Source organism: Camarhynchus parvulus, chromosome Z (assembly GCF_901933205.1).
Source record: "Camarhynchus parvulus chromosome Z, STF_HiC, whole genome shotgun sequence".
In the NCBI taxonomy this organism is placed as follows: domain Eukaryota; kingdom Metazoa; phylum Chordata; class Aves; order Passeriformes; family Thraupidae; genus Camarhynchus; species Camarhynchus parvulus.
The window spans coordinates 36,329,065-36,347,576 of record NC_044601.1 but is presented as its reverse complement, the minus strand read 5'-3'; the positions used below and the strand labels follow the sequence as shown (position 1 = coordinate 36,347,576).

Below are 18,512 nucleotides of genomic sequence, written 5' to 3'. Positions count from 1 at the left end.
ATTATTTCCCACAACTTTGTTTTCAATAGGCTTTGGTGGCTTTTTCCCTAATGTTCTTCTGCACATACTAAGATGTTCTACAGTGAATTTAATGCCAGAACAAAACTGTGTGATTGAAATGAAAATTCTGAAAACCAGATGTAGTTCAGATATAATGTTCACTTAGTAAGCAATAAGCTTCTTGTTAAAAATAATACAAATAAGTGATACTATCAGTTTTAGACATTATGTTATGAAACAATTTGATTATCAAGCTGAACAAATTCTTGGTTTCTGTGTATTTGTTATCCAGGATGCAATAAACAGTATTATTTAGAAGTGTTTTGTTGAGAAAGTCTGAGGAAAAATAAAAGGTCCATTAAGTAATGCCTGTATTTTCACCAGGTGACCAAAGATGTTAACACTGATTTAAACCAGTATTCCTCAATAAATGTCCAACAACCCTGGAGGCCATTACTGACCTCCCACTGACTAACATCTCTGCAACAGAAATGGTTTCACAAGCATACACTTTTAACCCACCACAGTTCAGGGTACTCTGCCATTGTGTGTTTGGGGACTTGTTTTAATATGGATTTTTACAAGGCTAATAACTTCCTATGTTTTGTAATTCTGCAGTTAAAGGATGCATCTTGTATACTGTTCAGCAGAAGTTCTTAAATCCTGATTATATCCAATGGCATTCAGACATCAGCACTAACAGACAACTATCTTCTTCAAAAGCACCTTTCATCAAAACTCTACTATGACATTATCTGGGAGGAAAAAATAATGAGTGGTTTATTTACTTAAATGACTAAATCACAGCAAATTCCTTCTTGGAAAATAAAGATTTTAAACATTATTAATTACTAATACTAAACATTGCCTGATTTTGAAGTCTGGCTTTTGACATACCCTTCAATTATATAAATTACATAGAAAAAGGGAAGAACACATCAACTCCAAACCTCTTATCTCAAACAATGTATACATAGTTCAGGTATTTCTTCTTTTGACTCATACAGTTAATAGTGTATGTCTACAGTACATCAGTAAGTCATTTTATTTAAATTTTGGTTTTCTTTTAACTTAAAAATTAAGAAAAAATGTGAAGAAAATACATGTAACTGCTTGAATAGATTTCTGGATGAGAAGATTTTTTGTTACATGTGATGATTTGCTGCATACTATAAAATACTTTGCATTTATTGCTCCAATATGCAAAATGCAAATCAGTATGATGAAAGCTAAAATGGTGAAAACAAAACCTAGATAATCTGAGTTGGCACACTTTGCTAGCGTAATAAATTTACACAGATTAACACAGATAGATTCAAACTTCATCCCCAGTGAAAACAACCTATGCTGATCTCATAGATAAGTCAAAAGCTTCCAAAAAATAAGGAACTGGTAAAACTTCAGATTTTCCTAGTTCAAAAAATTACTTTTTGACCAAAACTGAGGTAGCGTCTCATAGATCTGTGAAAAAAAGAAAAAGAGCCCATAGTCTTGCTGATATACCCCATGACACACTCTGAGGGAAACTCTTGGTTCACTGTTTTTACAGCTGCCCTGGAACAGGGGATGAAAGATGGGAAGATTAGGACAGATCTTAAAATAATTAGAGCAGCTGCAAAATATAATCCTATCAAAAGACCAAACACAGAGCCATCGAAAACCTACTGGTGGATTTTTCCTCCCAGTTTTCTAGCAACTGTGATCTCAATGGAAAACCTATCATCATGATGAACACTGAAAAGCATTATCAGGATACAAACATAGGCATTTGATCTTACTATGGCATGAAAAGTTGCCTAATGCCCAAACAACCAATTAACACATCCACAGAAATAAAATGAAAAACTCAAAGATGGATACTCCAGCTCAGAAAAGGTTATCCACCACCTATCTACTGGACTCCTTTAAGGAGGTTAATGTTGTATTTCAACAAAGAGAACAAAAAATTTCTGTAGGAAATTTTAGACAGCTTGCAAGCTGCTTTGGGAAAAAAATGGAAAAAAGAAAAACAAAACACCAACCAAAAAAAGGGAAAAGAACCTCAAAGCAACAAACAAGCAAACAAACAAAAGAACTGAAACACCTCCAACCAAACAACCAGTCAAAAGTCCAAACCTTTATGGTAATTTTGTACTTCTTTCCTGCCAATCTCACAACGAAAAAAACTACAAAAAAACAGACAAAGAACAAAAAGCTATGTTTTTCTCATAACACAAGGTAGTCTCAATCATCCCAAGCACATGCAGTTTATAAACACCCTGCGGCCAGACAGAAGAAAGAAAACCCTAATCTTACAGCCAGAAATACTATTTTTAGAGTTTGTTGTAAAATTTTATTGAAACATATCACAAAATGTGGATTAGCTAAAACTGAACTTTCTGTTGAAATTAGTCCATTCCCAAGCTTGCCTGCTCATATACGTGTACTGACATAGAGAGCCATCAAGAAACCTCCCAGCATTTATAGTATTAGTTTGGGATTCGAGGCATTTGGGCTTAAAACTCAAACCAGAAGGGTTCTACTGAGAAGATAATCACACAGCCCACAAAAAAACCAAACAAAAACAACCAACCAAACAAACAAACAAAAAATCAACCAACTGCCCCCCCCAAAAAAACAAAAAAAACACACACACAAAAAAACCCAAACAGAAAAACCACCACCGCTGGAATTCCTAACCAAAACTGAATTCCTCCTGTATCCCTTGTGGTTCAGGACCACAAGTACAGTCATGAGATTTTCTTTAGTCGTGCTTCCCTCACATTAGCATTCTAAATAAGGCTAACTTGGTCACCTCCTCCTCAGGAGTGTTTATGAGGAGATTATTTTCCCTCCGAGACTATACTTCCTGCACTGAGTGGTCAGCCATGTCAGCCTCCAGCACCAACAGACATTCATCTAAGGTGATATATATTGTGGTTTGGACATGATGCAAAAGTATAATGCTTTTCCTGCTCCATTTTTTAGTATGAAAGACTGAATTGAACAAAATTAGTTCCTTGTTCTGTGAGGGTGGCCTGGTCTTGACACATGCCTGAACAAGCTATTTATCCAAATGCAAAACTATATGAAACCCACTTGAGAGTCAGCATCTGCTATAGCCAACACTATCTTAAAGAATATCTTCAGAACCAGTGCCAAACAAAATGAAAAACTGCTGAATCTAAAATGCCACCAGTCCAAAGAGTGCTCAGGTGGCTCTACGAAGAGGAAGTGGTGGGAATGTATAAGCAGACATCTTCAGGTCTACTGATGTCAGAAAATCTTTAAGCATTAAAGTGAAGGATTCCATTTTGAGCAAGTAAAGCTCTCTGGTTTGGTTGCCACTTGGAGACAAAAAAAACCAAACTGTAGCAAGACTTCATTGTCAAGCAAACTTAGAGGTAATGACCAAATTGCAGAAGTGCAAATTGCAGCTTCAGAAAACGCTGAAGGAACACAAAAAAGAGGAAAGAAGTAGAGGAAACCAAGAATGTACTACTGGGATTTTTGTGAAAAGGAGCCAAAAGCAGACAGAGATGGCTTTCAACTCTGATGAGAAATATAGGTGAAGCTACTTTCTATAACACAATATACTGTCAGCACAGAAAAACTGACCATCTGAAGACTTGCATATTCTAAACAAAAACTTAGAAGCAAAGCTTGTAAACATCAATGGTTACCAACACACTCAAAACCCATGATCAGAAGGGAAACCTCTCCATAGTAAAAATAGATCTGTAAGTATGAAAAGGATTTTCAAAAAGCACACATTTGTTGCTCTGCAGAAGTGGTCTATGTCTAAACCTATGTTTCCTTCCCAAATTTTGCTTTCAGAGGTGAAATGCTGACATTACACACATCTACTATGTGTTTTACAGACAAGCTCATTTTGCCTGCGCTTGGAGCTGTCTAGAAGACAAAGCCAAAACAGAAGATGCATGCTGTGCTTGACTTAAAAAGCCCTTCTAGCTGAAAAAATTTTGCCCTTTTCCCTATTTTCCCAAAAAGAAGCATAAAGCAGAAGAGACATAATGTTATTTAATTTTTCTTTTCTTTCCCTTTTTTTATTTCTAGTTGTAATAAGAGCAAAAGACTGACAAAAAGTTATTTTAAGGGAAGCTCAGAATCAGATTTCTGCTTAAATGAGATCCCAAGTAATTTATCAAAAATTTAACAAGTCAGTTCCTGAAAAATGCATCAGAACTGCTAATGACATAGCACACTCCTCCTTCTCAACAGTTTTCCACCACCAAATTTATTTTTCTTCTGTATTCTTATCCACACACATATTCACCACCAGTAAGAGCATTTTGTTTTTCCATATGCCTTTTTCCTATGTTACTACTTTACTGTTTTAATTTAGATTTTATGTGCATTGTCACTAGTTAAGGACAGAGAGATGGGGAAAATACATCCTAAGGATTCAATAAAAACAAAGGCTATCATAACATAGACTAATTACAAAACACACATATCAGAGAAGTTATTTCTTCTGTCTTAGCATGCATGTATATTCTGATACACACAGAAGGAAACTTCCATTGTAAGTAATTTGAAACACTAGATTTTATACATTTTGAGACTCCAGCAAAATGTAATCAATACAACAAAAAATGAGAACAGAAATCCTGATGCACATAAACACTCACTGGGTTTAAAACTTACTGGTCCCAAGGCAAGATTCCATGAAATTAATTAGATCCAAAAGTGAATTTAACATTTTTGAAGCCCATATATTTTAAACACCATGGATAGCCTTTTCATCTCAAAATTTTACTTCAGTAAAAAAGAATGCTGTGTTTTTATGGAAAAAAAATCATAGTATATAACAACTCATATTTTCCTAATTTCTACAAAATAAAGTTTATGGAACTGCTGCAGAAATATCTTAACACATTCTTACCATATCCTATAACAAAAGGATTCCAACAGAGCCTTCCTAGAAGCTGTCCAATTAACGGGAACTGCTGGATTGCTACAGTGGGACCCTGCTAAAACACAAACAAAAAGATAGTAAATATACTGCACATCAAAAGTAGGTTAAGAGAACCATTAATGATACTCATTGCTGTAAATTACAATCCAAATTATTATACTGCGAAATGCTCTGAAAGCAAAACACATGCAGGTATGTAGATTTTCTATAATATCATCATTCAAGTAAGTTAAAACTTAGGTAATTTTCTTACCTAATACTTAACAATACTAGAAAATTTGTTCATTTGCCTCACACCCAGCAGATCAGTATTAGTAACTAGCAAATATACAATTTCATTGTATTAAAAGCCTAATTAACACACATTTTTGTTGATCGTCATTGTTATAATACACTGTCTCACAGTTTCTGAAGAGATTAGTATCTACTGTGGCAAAAAATTACTTCATTAGTTTTGTTTGCTTTCTTTAAATTAACTTCCTTAATAACTAGCCAGTAACAAACTGACATTTAACTTCTAACCAAATAGAAAGATGTTTCACTATAAAAGTAATAGACAACAAGTAGTTTATATACAATCCTGCGTAGTCAGTCTTACTTTTCCATTTTTGTAGCTTTACTATGTAATAAATGAAGGCTTTGAAAAATAGTGCTCCACTGGGACAACGTACAAGCAGCAAGGATGATAAGCATCTCCTGCTACTACAATAAATTCCTTACATTGTCTCATGTTTGGGGCTATATCAAGACTTCCTGGGGCCATATTCACAAAGTCCATTTCAGGCTATGCCTCAGATTACGCGAAGTAGCAACATTCTTTCTCCCCCTTAAGGAAAAAGAAATACAAATATGGGAAGAAATACCACTCCCCCAAAACCTTTTACTTAAAATTTAACATTTAAAGTCAGTTCAGAAACAAACCTCACTCTGCAGCCTACAGATAAGAATATTTTAAAAAACGAACTTCCAGAAGAAGCAAGCCTTATGCCATAATGCAGTACTTCTAAGGCTAATTACACTGAATACATACAGTGAAAAAGTGATGCTCAGAAAAATATACTAGCAACTAAACATGAACAACTACTTTTACTCAAGAGTGCAGACAATTATTAAATCAATAAACAGAACAGGCAGCAGCTTATGCCAGTGATCTGACCATGCTGCTAGAATTCACTGCGTGTGCCATAACAAACACTGGGGTTAACATGCCAGCAGACCCCCAATGATTTAAAGGATCAGTCACAGTTTTGCATGTTAAGGCCTTTAAATCATCCAATTTATGACCTGACAACCAGAATCAAATTCTTCTTTACTTAAAGAGTTTTTTTAAGAGGTTAGAGCATTGGCTGGGAAGCTTCACGTGACATCAACCAAACAAGAAGAAAAAGCCCCTTTCATAATAAACCAGGGAAACAGGAAGCACACTCCTGTTTGCATTACCTGTGACTGCTTCCCCAGTTTGCCCCTCTGATCCAGTATTACCTTAGGTCAACAAGATAAACCTTTTTGCTACTGTTACCTTCTGGTTTTGTCAAATCATGGTGCAGATTGTTTTGGAGGACCTCTTCAAAACAGGTCACTCTTCCTTCTAAAGCCACTTACCAAATGTTTTATTGTTTCATAAAGCTGATGTAGAAATTCCTGGAGCTGGGGCAAGTGAAGGCACACATCTTTCTGCGATTCCAAAGTAGTGGCTTGACCCCACTCAATAGCTTTATCCAACCAATACTCAAAGTTCAGTTTGGGCACTGTAGTGTCCTGAGCCATTCCACAATCCTGAAAAAAATATTTTAACTCCACATCAGCCAGCACTGAACACTGGCTTCAAACCAAGAACAAATATACAAAGAGAGGATTTCTGCTACCTTTTTTGTGTGCAAGAAATGGGTTGTAGGGAGTGTCTGTTTACATCTCATAAGGCTGGTAACTTTATCTGCAATATTAAGAAGCTAAACTAATAACCTTATCATGACAAAGTAGCAAAGCGGGCACAGTAATCAGTAAATTATCTTAGAATAAATGTAACACCCAGATGTGTTTCAGGCTTTTCTTATCCACATTTGTCATCATCAATATTTCACTCAGAATTTTAGAATAATTTGAGCATGCATTTGTTTCAAATACTATGCATGATGAAAAACTAAAACTGCTTGTTCCAAGATAAATGAAAGTATTAAAATTAGGCTCAACTAAAACAAAAGGCACTAGAAGGCTTTCAATCACTGTAATTTCTGTATTTGTAATTGATCATTAGCTTTATGTGAAAAAAAGAGTATTCTCCTTAATAGAAATGAATAAATTTAGTATTTCAGGTCTGTTTCTCCTTGTATACCATACAAGTAAGAGGGAAAAAAATATAACCATATGCAGCTGTACAGAACATACATATGTTCTGAAGCTGGAACTGGGCCATATGGAAGCTGGACCATAAATGATCTACATCCTATGGCACACTTCACTCTAAAAAACTGGTCTTTGTGGGATAAGCACTATCATGAAGCCAGAACATTAAAACCTAACCAAACTGCGCTGGTAAAAGATACCAAAAACCAGCATACAATTCTTTTCTTTGAGGGAAGGACAGAGAATAGCATAGCAGGCAGCGTAACAACCTATAAATCTCTCTGAAAGAAATCTCTCATAGGCTGGAAGACCAAATGAGCTCTTGCAGCCTTTCAATCATTGTTCTTTCTGTCAAAACTGTAAAGACAACTGTCAATTAACAGAATGTGGTGGCAATTTTCAGAAATTAATTGTTGCCCACTTGGAGACAAATTCAGACACTCATAGATGCCACAGAAATGAATGAATATGCATCTTTGCAAGCTATAAACTAAAAAGTAAACCAGAACCCCACAGCAGTCCTGCAAACCAAGCTTGCTTTATACAGCTAACCCTTACAAACACAGGATTTGTATAGCATGATAATCTCAGCCAGATAAAAATTCAAAGATAATTAATAAGTTTGTTTAATTACTATGAGAAATAAATAAATAAATAAACACATAAATACATAAGCCCTAGTGAATCACTACTATCATTTGAGTTTGGATCCTGTCTAGAAAACAAAGTGAAAAATAAAATTGAGGTTAAGCTGTTGGATTGCTAGTGTACAATATGTATTTGCCCCAAACTTGTTCAAAGCCAAGTAAGCAAAGCCACTGCTCTTGTGTTCTTTACTACACTCCCATTTTTATCTGCCACTGTTTCTGTCAGCAGAGCTCTTAAGGGATCTGTGCAGTACCAAGATGTTACTGATCTTCTTTGAGTATCAAAACACGCTATGAGACTCTCCATCATAGCAGCTGGCTGAAGAGACATGGGTCCCACAGGCAATTAGCCATCAAACCCTTTGACCACCACAGGGACATAAGAAAGACTTTCAGAACAAGTTGAAGCCAGGAAGTGAACGAACACATGTGGTTAAATTAATGAGCCTACTTGATGTTCCCAGACACGATCAATCCTACCAAATAACTAAAAAATCAATCCCCTAATAAAATGGCTCCTAAAGCTTCTAGGAAAGAAGATAAAAAGGAAAAAAAAATCAAAAAAAGAGGAAGCATAAAAACTCCAGCATTTTGGGGCCAATCATGAGTTAAGTATTAACTGAGAATCCAAGTAAAGTAAATCAAGCAGGATAATCTAATATACTGAGTACCTGTTTCTACTACTTTAGTATGCAGAATAGCACAGCCATCACTCTTCTTTTTCCAGAAGTCTGAGATCCCAGCTCTCCAATAAGAAAGGTGTTTTGTCTCCCTGGTTAATACAGCTAAATAAACTGGATTGCACATTCTTTTTTTTTTTTTTTTTAGGTACTGCAACTATTTAAAAAAAACCCAAAACAACAGCACAAACCGTAAGTGAAAGAAATTTTAGAAGTGTCTCTCCTCTTTATGCTGATAACTGCAAGTATGAATTTTTTACTGTTTCTGATAGCTAACTCCCTTAAAATATCTGAATAGTTTGGAGATGAGAAAAGTATTCTTCCATCACCAGACTTGCAATAATCACACACAAGACAAAGCAGCTCTATGGTCGGTGCTATTCAAAACCCTCACCTTGTTGCATGGAAGCACAAACGAAGGACCTGGACCAAAAAAACTCCAGCTATACAATCTAGGGTTCAAAACCTATGCTCAGAAAGATCAGTCCTGCCTTCATCCTTTTGCATAATTTTCTCATGAAAATGAAACACCCCACTGTTTCTAAAGCAGAGTTCAGAAATTTTAGCTGCAGTTTAATAGGAGTCAGTTCTATATGCATTTCCAAAGTGGATTAAAGGATAAATATATGTGGTTTTCTGTGCAATTAATTTTCTGAAACTGCTAAAAATCCTAATATATCAGCAATAAGGAATAAATGATCCCTATGACTATGGGAAGATGTAATCTTCAGTGAACCATTTAGAGTGACATGTAAAGATCTTTGCACATTTTGGGGCAAGGGGGAGGAGGAGGAAGGGTTGTGCTCTTCTGTAAAGCTTTGTACAAGAACTACTCTTGTAGATTCAATGGTAGCAGAATCCCTTACAGCAACTATTACACAGCCACAGAATCCTCTGAATTGGAAGGGACACATAAGGATCACTACGTCCAACTTTTAAGGGAATGGTCTATGTGGGAATGGAACCCATGACCTTGGCATTGTTAGTACCAATCCACTGAACTCATCTCAGGGTTGAATGTAGATTTTCAAAAATTGTAATTACCAAAAATGCTAAAGGTATTGCTGCTTTCTGTTTTGGAATACCACCAATTCACATTTTTTATAAAATTATGCTGAGATCAACAGAAGAACACAATAAAGTGGCATTTCTAGGAATTGCTGCACTATTCATATGGGCCACTGGCCCTTGTTAGCATTTAGTATGTGCTTCAATTTATCCTTGGTCAAGAATGTGGTTAATTTAATATACATTAAGATTTTCAGCATCTCAACACCACATATTCCACACTATTTCCAATAGTGCTCTGTTTTCAATAGCATGATTTTTAAGCTGTACTTGTTTGTTTTCACTGGAAGTTTCCAATTAAATAGTTATTTTATTGATTGGTTACTTCAACTATAGCATCTAGTCCTGAAAAGAGCAATTTGATTAATATAGCTTACTATTGTTTTCACCCCAACATTACTGGAAAACACACAGTACAGCTACTGTGTATATATAAATACTGTGAATGTATAAATAACCTGATTAAAAAGCAAACATACCAGAGACACAGATTTAATCTCAAAAACCATCATAGGATATAGAATATGGTTTATTAGAGAAACAGAAAACTGTTAGGTAATCAAAAGTAACTTAAATGTTCAGGTTCCAGTATCATACAGGACATATTAGAAGAGCTATAGGAATCACAGACAATAAATACTTGATCAACAATTTGACTTACAATACTGACAAGTATATTCCTATGGTCTCTTTCAGATTAATTTCCATTCTTTTCAGTTAGTAAGAACTCATTTTAGCTGTTAAAAATCAAAAACTGATTCTCATTTTGACTGGGTTCTCCACAACATGGCAAATTCAGAAGTCAGATTTATTGTGAATCACCTTATAGTATCTTTTACTTCTAGGAAGAAGTGTTTAGTCCTCTTCTCTGAGACCCCCCAGGCAAACCCTCTTGGCCTCATACATTCAAGCACATGGAACCTTGGGGAGCTCTGGTATGAGGGTACTCATTATACCTTTCAGAAGTTAATGGCAGCTTTTCTAACAAGCCATTTTATTCTGTCAAATGAGCTCTCTGGATAGTGCCTGAAACATACCACTTTAGTCACTAACTTTTGTTACCAGATCTTGAGGCAAAGTCCCCAGATCTTGCTTTAGTAGGTTCACAAAAATTACAACTAAACTTTCATTAATTTATTTCTATTTAATCTTGTAAATTCAGCTGCTAAATTTAAATTAAGCCTTTTAAGTAGAAGGGTCTTTGAGGTACTGTTAAGGTACAATACTTCCTTATGTCACAGCGTTCCAAATAAACATGACTAAAACTTGTATTCAAGGTATAAAGCTCTCACTTTGCCTTGAATGAATGATAAGTAGCTCCATACTCCAAATGAATGTTTTACTTTCCACTCCTCCTTCTCCTCTTCCTCCTCCTCTCTTATATCCTACCCACCAGCAACCTTAACTTATGAGGAAAAACATAAAATAAGAAAATAGTTAAAAATACTCGCATGATGTCAGGCCCAAGGGCCCAAACCACAAAAGGTCACCATTAAAGTAAAAAAAAAAATAAATATACACTCCAAATTCCAAACTATTTTTAAGGAGTTTTAATACTTACAAAAGCAATAGGACAGTCCTTTTGTGCATATTTATTACTCTAATAGATATTAGGAGACTCATATTACCAATTAGGAGCACTTCAGTATATTACATAATCAAAAGATACCATCATGTGACTCCTTAATCACCCTTGATTGTGATACAGCACCGTTGATACAGTAATGTAACAAAAGAGTATTCACTTTTCAGCGTGTCAAAGATTATTATAATCATGTCACAAATTTACTATCTAATGGATATTCTGAAGTTATGCAAAGGGGAAAAAATTGTAGCAATTTTCCTGAACATTGTTACTACTTTCTCATTTATTAATTTTCTACATAAAATATGTATTTCTTTACCTTGTTCTCAAGTATATTTTTCATCTTCACCTTGACAAGTCCCATTCTGCTTGCCAAGAACAGAAGAAAATTCAATATATACTTAGATAGAAGGTAAGAGCAAACATAACTTACTTCCTACTGTAAAGACAGTCTGTTACCAGCCTCCCCAAAATAAATTTTAAAAACAGTTTATTAGGAAAAAAAGCATCTTTTTAGGAAGTTCAAAAAGGCCCAAGAGTAGTAAAGACTATGTGAAAATTAAAAACTATTATTAGTTTTAACTATGAAAATTAAAAACTATTACTATAAAAACTATTTATTCCTATTGTCTTATTTTCCAGTACACCTTGTCGAGAAATTAGCTTCACAGGCTGTTTTATAGGTTGGTATTAAGTCTAATCTACACACACTGGCAGTCCAGCAGTCAAGAATAATTGAGAGAATAACTTCCATCTTCATTTTGGACTGGTGTGCTTACAAGCAGTGTTGATTAGTGTCCATTTTTTATTTAGTAACTTTTCACATAAAAACAAGTCTGCCCAAATGTCTTTGTGCCTACATCCACAGATACTTTAGAGCGAGAAAAAACAACTATTATAGAAAACTGCCTGTCTGCATGCGCACTTTCCAAATTAAAACAAATTGCATGCTACTATATCTTCCCCTGGAAATAAAATCAAAGAACACAATTTTGCCAAAACAAAGGAATTGGCTAAGCAACCTGTGAAATCTGGCAAACTAAACAGCTGTCAAGCAGGTGGCTAACATTATTATTATTCAATGTTTAGACTAAAAATCCTCCTGGAGAAAATAATTAACTCTTCTCTTTTACTGCTGTATATTTGTTTCTTCTATTTACTCTGATAATTGATAATTTAACGGAGTTGCATTCTGAATTACATTATCAGGTCTCACAGGAAAAAGAGCTCCATTTTCATGTTTAAGCAATTGTGGCCCCTAGCAGGGCTAATTTTGAGGCCAGCATATATATTAAACCTCTTGCACAGGTATCATCTGAGTATTGCAAACTGCAGAATTATATTTCCAGTTGCATTCTGTTGCTCTGCAGGTCTAGAAAAGACTTGATGCCCTGAGGAAGCATCCTTTGCTGGGATCAATGCAAGATCTCCCTTTCTCAGATACTCTGAAAACATTACATCTCCCTCTCTCCACAAAAGGACTGTATGATCATGATAAAGCTTTCCTGTACCAGAGAGTGGCTGGGCACTGAACAGAATCCCCAGGGAAGTGGTCACAGCACCAGCCTGACAGAGCTCAAGCGCCTTTGGACAATGCTCCCAGTGCGTGGTGTGACTCTTGGGGAGTCCTGTGCAGGGCCAGGAGCTGGACTCAATGATCCTTGTGGGTCCCTTCCAACTCACCATGTTCTGTGATTTCCATTAATCAGGTTAAATATAATTATTATATTTAATAATAATGATATTTATAATATCATTATTATTATTAAATATAATAATTATATTTAACCTGATTATTATAAATTTAATATAATATTTATAAATATTATAAATATTTAATAATAATGATATTATAAATATCATTTATTTGCCTCACAAAAAAATTAATTTTAAAACTTTCTGGCTCCAATAGCTCATCTTGTGGCAGCAAATCTTCCCTCTAACTTACCCCATTTCAAGAGGCTTGAAAACAAAGAATAAAATGTTCTTTAATGGGAAAAGCAGAAACAATATCTCAGCACATCCATCTAACTCTTATCTTCTGCCCACAGGTACAGTGAAAGCAGGAGTGATATCACTGAATTTTACATATGTTATTTGTTACTTTTCCATAATGAATCTTAACAGGGCAAGAAGGCAATCAACTATACTTTCAAATACAAACTATGCAAGTACCAACCCACATAATGGATTTTTAGGAACATAATAAATATAAATAATAAAAAATCTGAATAAAAAATCTGATCACAATCCACTGTAAGACACTCCCGCAAGGAACAAACCAAAGAAGTAACTAATACTCCAACACCACTAGTAATTTTTTAAATTAGATTTAAGAGGAGAAAACAGGCAATAATATAAGGTACCTTTACATCTCTGGCAGAAGACTGCAATTCAGCAAAGCACCAAAACATACAACGTCCTACTTTAAAAGAATTTCAATGTCAGCAGAGGCCAGAACAAAATCCAGCAAGACCTACATAAAGCAATCCATACCAGAACACAGGGAATCAGACAGATGTGCAAAATCTAAATTTGTTTCAAGACAATTAGGCAAATCACAGATTTGACCAGTGGATACTGATGTTAAGCAGATCAACATGACCTTCCAGAACAAAACCCAGACTTGAAAGAAACAGGGGGCTGCCAGCTCACCCCTAAATTCCTTGCTTGCTCTTCCATATGTGGATTACTTTCCTCTTATCAATGACCTACCACAGAGCTAACAACAATACAGCAGAAGCTAAAATTTACATCCTAAAAATGTGCTGCATGGTGAACAGAAGCACAAACAAGAACACACCGTCACAGGTTTCTAGAAATGGAGGGAGGGAAGGGGGTGTGAAGCACATCTACTTTCAATGTATTTCCTCAGTAAGGTTTATGTATTTTGTCTTGCAATCTAAATAGTACACTTCACAAGACTATTTGGTAACACCCAGTCACCGGAATGTAGCAATCTCTCCTAGTGCTTGAAGAATAAAGTTTTTGGGGGGATATCGCTAATGAAAATTAATGTTCAAATATCCTTGGATTTAGCTTGTTGGACAGGGCCTTTTCATTCAGCCCAGCTAATTTTCAGCTCACTTCTGTGACAACAATGGAAATAAAGATGACACACAGGAAATTGCAGCTAAAACAACTAAGCAAAGAATAAAAGCAACCCTGGAAAGAGACACTAGGTCTGATCGAGCCTTCAAACTATAGAAGGCAGAACTGTCTCAGGTACCTGGCAACATAAAAATATTTTTACACCACTTTGCAGAAAGTCCAATTATTGCTAACACCACTTTAGCTTCACTAACAGTCACAGTAACATCACATATCAATTGTGTATTGGGTCTCTGATAACAGCAGTCTAAATGCCACATAAGTTAGATCTTACTATGCAGCTTACAAGAAAAGGAACGAAATGCTGGTTATGTTTACGTCAATGGCAAAATTTTTGTTAGTCTCAATTAAGCCTAAATTTCACATTAAGCTTTAATGACAGTGAGAAGCTCAGCCACGTAAGAGCTTACCAAGCAACTACATTAGAAAAAATAAGCCTTTTAGCAATAATGGTAAATTCTTGTTAGATTAAATCTGTTGTTTGTACCCATTCTCCTATATCGAATCTGCCAGTTAATGTATCGCTCCCTATCTTGTGGGTTACCTAACAGTTATCTGGAATATCTGACTATACAGTTTTCATTACCCAATTCTAGCAAATGAGCAGATTTTTTACCAAATATAAATTCTACTTTTTCACTTCAAAGTTTTACATGTGGTTACCACTGCCTCCCATAGCTTAAAACCAATATTAGAGATTTTATACTGTCATTTCAGACATCTGAAAGATTTTCTTCAACTTCTTCTCTACAGAGTAACACTTCAGAAAAAAAAACGATCTGGGGGTGCAGGTGGGCAGCAGCTCAGGGTGAGCCAGCAGTGTGTGCCCGGGCAGCCAGGAGGGCAAACCCCACCTCGGAGTGCAGCAGACACAGCATCACCAGCTGGGATTGGGATCATCCTGCTGGATTCAGCCCTGGTGCCCTGAGTCCTGTGTGCAGTGCTGGGCCCCACACTCTGAGAAGGGTGGGAAGAAGGTCCTGGAATGGTCCAAAGGGGACCTTGAGAGGGAGTGCTGGTCTGTTTCCAGGATTTTCTGGAATCCAGTAACAGGATATGTGCAAATGGTTCAAGCTTTATCACAGGATGTTCAGACTGGACACTAGGAAATCTTTCTTTATCAGGAGAGTGGTCAAACACTGGAAGAGGTCTCCTACAGGTGTGATTTTTGCTCCATGTCTGTCAAGTGCCTTAAAAAGAGGCATTTGGACAACGCATTTAACACCAAAGTTAACATTTGTTCAGGTGTGAATTGGTCAGGCAGTTTGACTAGATGATTTTTGTCCCAGAAAAATAGTCCATTCTGTTCTGGTCTGAACATGAACCGAACCAAACCAATCACCTAAATTTCCCTCATCACAGAACCTTCTCCTCTATCAACTTCTATTAGTATACTGCTCGAGTGGAATACAGAGAAACCTACTTCCTTAAAATTCATTTCCTCTGGGGAGAAAAAATAGGCAAAGATTAATTCAAAGTTTCACCATGGAATTAGCAGCATTTTGTGTCAGTTACATACTATGAGCTATCAGTGATGGGGATGTTGCATATACACCAATCCTTGGCACTTCCTTTTTTAGAAATTTAAGTTCTGCAATTAACAGATATATGATGAAGTAATTCCCCCACGTCCAAGCATGAACAGAAGCACATACATTAAACTGTACATAGCAAGTTAGAACATTAATTCTCTCATCAGAGGAATCACTTACGACCTGAAATGTAGAAGAAAACATGTATTCCTTTGTATTAGTGTATCAAGGAATAGCACTTACTTCCACCTGTATGAAATAAAATTACAAGGAGGCAAGGGGAAAACCTAAAAGTGCTCCTGCCAGAACATAATCTTCCTCCAGCTAAGCCATGGGGATTGGGAGGGAAAGCAACAGGGACACAACCTGTTTACATTTAGAGAAGAATGACTACTCGCCTTTCTTCCTTCAATTAAATAATGAATGAACATAAGGGGCTTTATAATTCCAACAATGCTTCTATAATAGTCATGCAACTGCTATATTCAAGCTTTCCCCCTGGCTTACACAGGTATACAAAAAGAAGACATATGTTCTGAATTCTTTATCTCAAGTATTTGAACAGAAGGTAAAATACTGTGTTATTGATATCCAGAGCTACTAATAAAGTTGGATTCTAATTCTTATACTAACAATTTTTCTAAGAATCTCTAACATTTATTTAGTAATGAAACACATACTCATTGAAATCCCACTGTTCTACAGAGTTAAAGCATTTCTGCATTAGCATAAGGAAACAAAGGAACAAACAGAAAACAATTTCTTCCAAGTCACTGAGGAAACATATGACAAAAAGAGATGAAACACACAAATCTTATATACTTTAGCCTATTAGGAAACACTGTTTTTCAAGGCTTTCCTCAAAGATAATCTATTATTCACCTTAAGCTCCTCAAGCATGACATGACAATTTATGCAATGATCGTCAATATCCCACCAAAAATAAAATGACCACACAAGAATCCCAAAAAAGTACTTTCTATTCAGTTTATGTTACACATATTTACCTTTATATGAATTCTAATGACAGCTTAATAAGTGTAAGTAAAAACATCTTATATTCACAGTGTCCGCAGTAAAAGCAAGCCTGCAAATGAAAGAATGCACTTCTCTGGCATAAAAGGGGCTCATACTTTTCCCCCCTCTCCTCTCTCTGACTACTCACACTCAGAAATAGCCACAAAATAAAATCTTCAGAATAAAGATGTATTTATGGCACTAAGTACATCTGACAGAAAAAGAAAAATGTATTCCTCAGAAGAATAAAAATAACTTCATGACATCCATATCAACATTTACACATTTTTGTTGTGCATTATCTTAACACACTCCCACAGATACTTGTCCCTGGAGTCCATTGACAAGGTTTCATGCTATTCACAGGCATTAAATCAGGCAATTCATTCTTTGCAAACAAGAGATAAGTTTCCTCAGAAACATCTAGAGCAAAGACTTTTGGTCATTCACTCAGACAAACTCATACCACAGCAACAATTAGCTATGTGGGCATTTAGACTGAAGACAGCGAACTGACATTCAAATCCATGAGACAATGATTTGTGGAATTATTCCTGCAATTAGTCCTGCATATTTTATGAGTCAATTATTCCTGTATATTTTATGAGCATTTACTTTTTAATGCGCCACAGAGGATTCCCTGACTTATCAATAATGCCTGTCACATCCGTTCACAAAAACCTCCAGGTTTTGCCCCTGGCATGAAATTAAAGCTGTATTTTTCTCTTATCTTATGGGAAGAGAGCTTCTTATGAAAGTGGTCAGTTGATGATAAATGAGAACTTCTAATGTACAGCATAGAAAAAAAATACTAGCTGGTGGTATGTCTCTTGACCTCTTCTACTTGGACACTCATTTATGTAAATTTAGTTGATATCTTATTAAAGTCCTATCTGGAATACTTCAATGCTGACACACAGTTAATCAAGATTTACGAAAAAAACATGTCCAATGAATCTATTAATCGGGAGGAAGGACAGCACTACAATTTGGCTTCAAGAGTCAGAAGTCTAAGAATCCAACTCTCACTTCAGAGACATGACACTAAAAAAATTAAAGTCAGTTAAGTAAGGCTCATTCTGCTTCACCTCTGCAGAAGCTTGATTAGTTATGCTCTGATTTTAAAGAATAGTACATTTACTTATATACTTGTTTACTTAAAAAAAAACCCCAAACTACAATCAAATATCTGGTAACATCATATTTACTCCATTTACAATTTTTTTAAAATTTATTGCTCTCAAAGATTTACAAGTTTCTTTTGATGCAGTAGCCTTGTGGGCTTTATTTTGCAAGATTACCATAAATGATGCTGCGCAGATTACACTTGAGCAAGTAATGTGTCTTTATAGAGTGTGTCCAGTAATACCTGTACAACTCATCACTAGTAAAATCATGAAACTATAGCTCACAGTATTGCTTAGAAATGTAATTTCTACTGGAAGTTAAAAATGCATGGAGAACTACTATGTCACAATCCTGCAACCATATGCAAGGCTAACAGTTAAAAAACTAACAGAAACCTCTCACAAACAGCATCTGACATGAGTCTGCCCTTTATTATTACACAGAGTAAAAGTATTCTTGAACAAATTTTAAAGACACTGTAAT

General features: G+C 35.7%; 1 protein-coding gene across 4 annotated transcripts in view; it reads right to left on the bottom strand.

Moving 5' to 3' along the window:
- FANCC (FA complementation group C) overlaps window positions 1–18,512 on the bottom strand; it is a 92,303-nt gene that overhangs the window by 55,448 nt on the left and 18,343 nt on the right. For 3 of the 4 annotated variants that reach the window (XM_030968668.1, XM_030968666.1, XM_030968669.1), the window contains 2 exons: window positions 6,521–6,694; window positions 4,886–4,973 (listed from right to left, as the gene is read on the bottom strand). In XM_030968668.1, the coding sequence (XP_030824528.1) occupies window positions 4,886–4,973; window positions 6,521–6,685 (253 nt within the window). In that variant the 5' untranslated portion in view covers window positions 6,686–6,694. The remainder of the gene's footprint in view (window positions 1–4,885; window positions 4,974–6,520; window positions 6,695–18,512) is intronic. The other variant, XM_030968667.1, reaches the window with a different exon arrangement.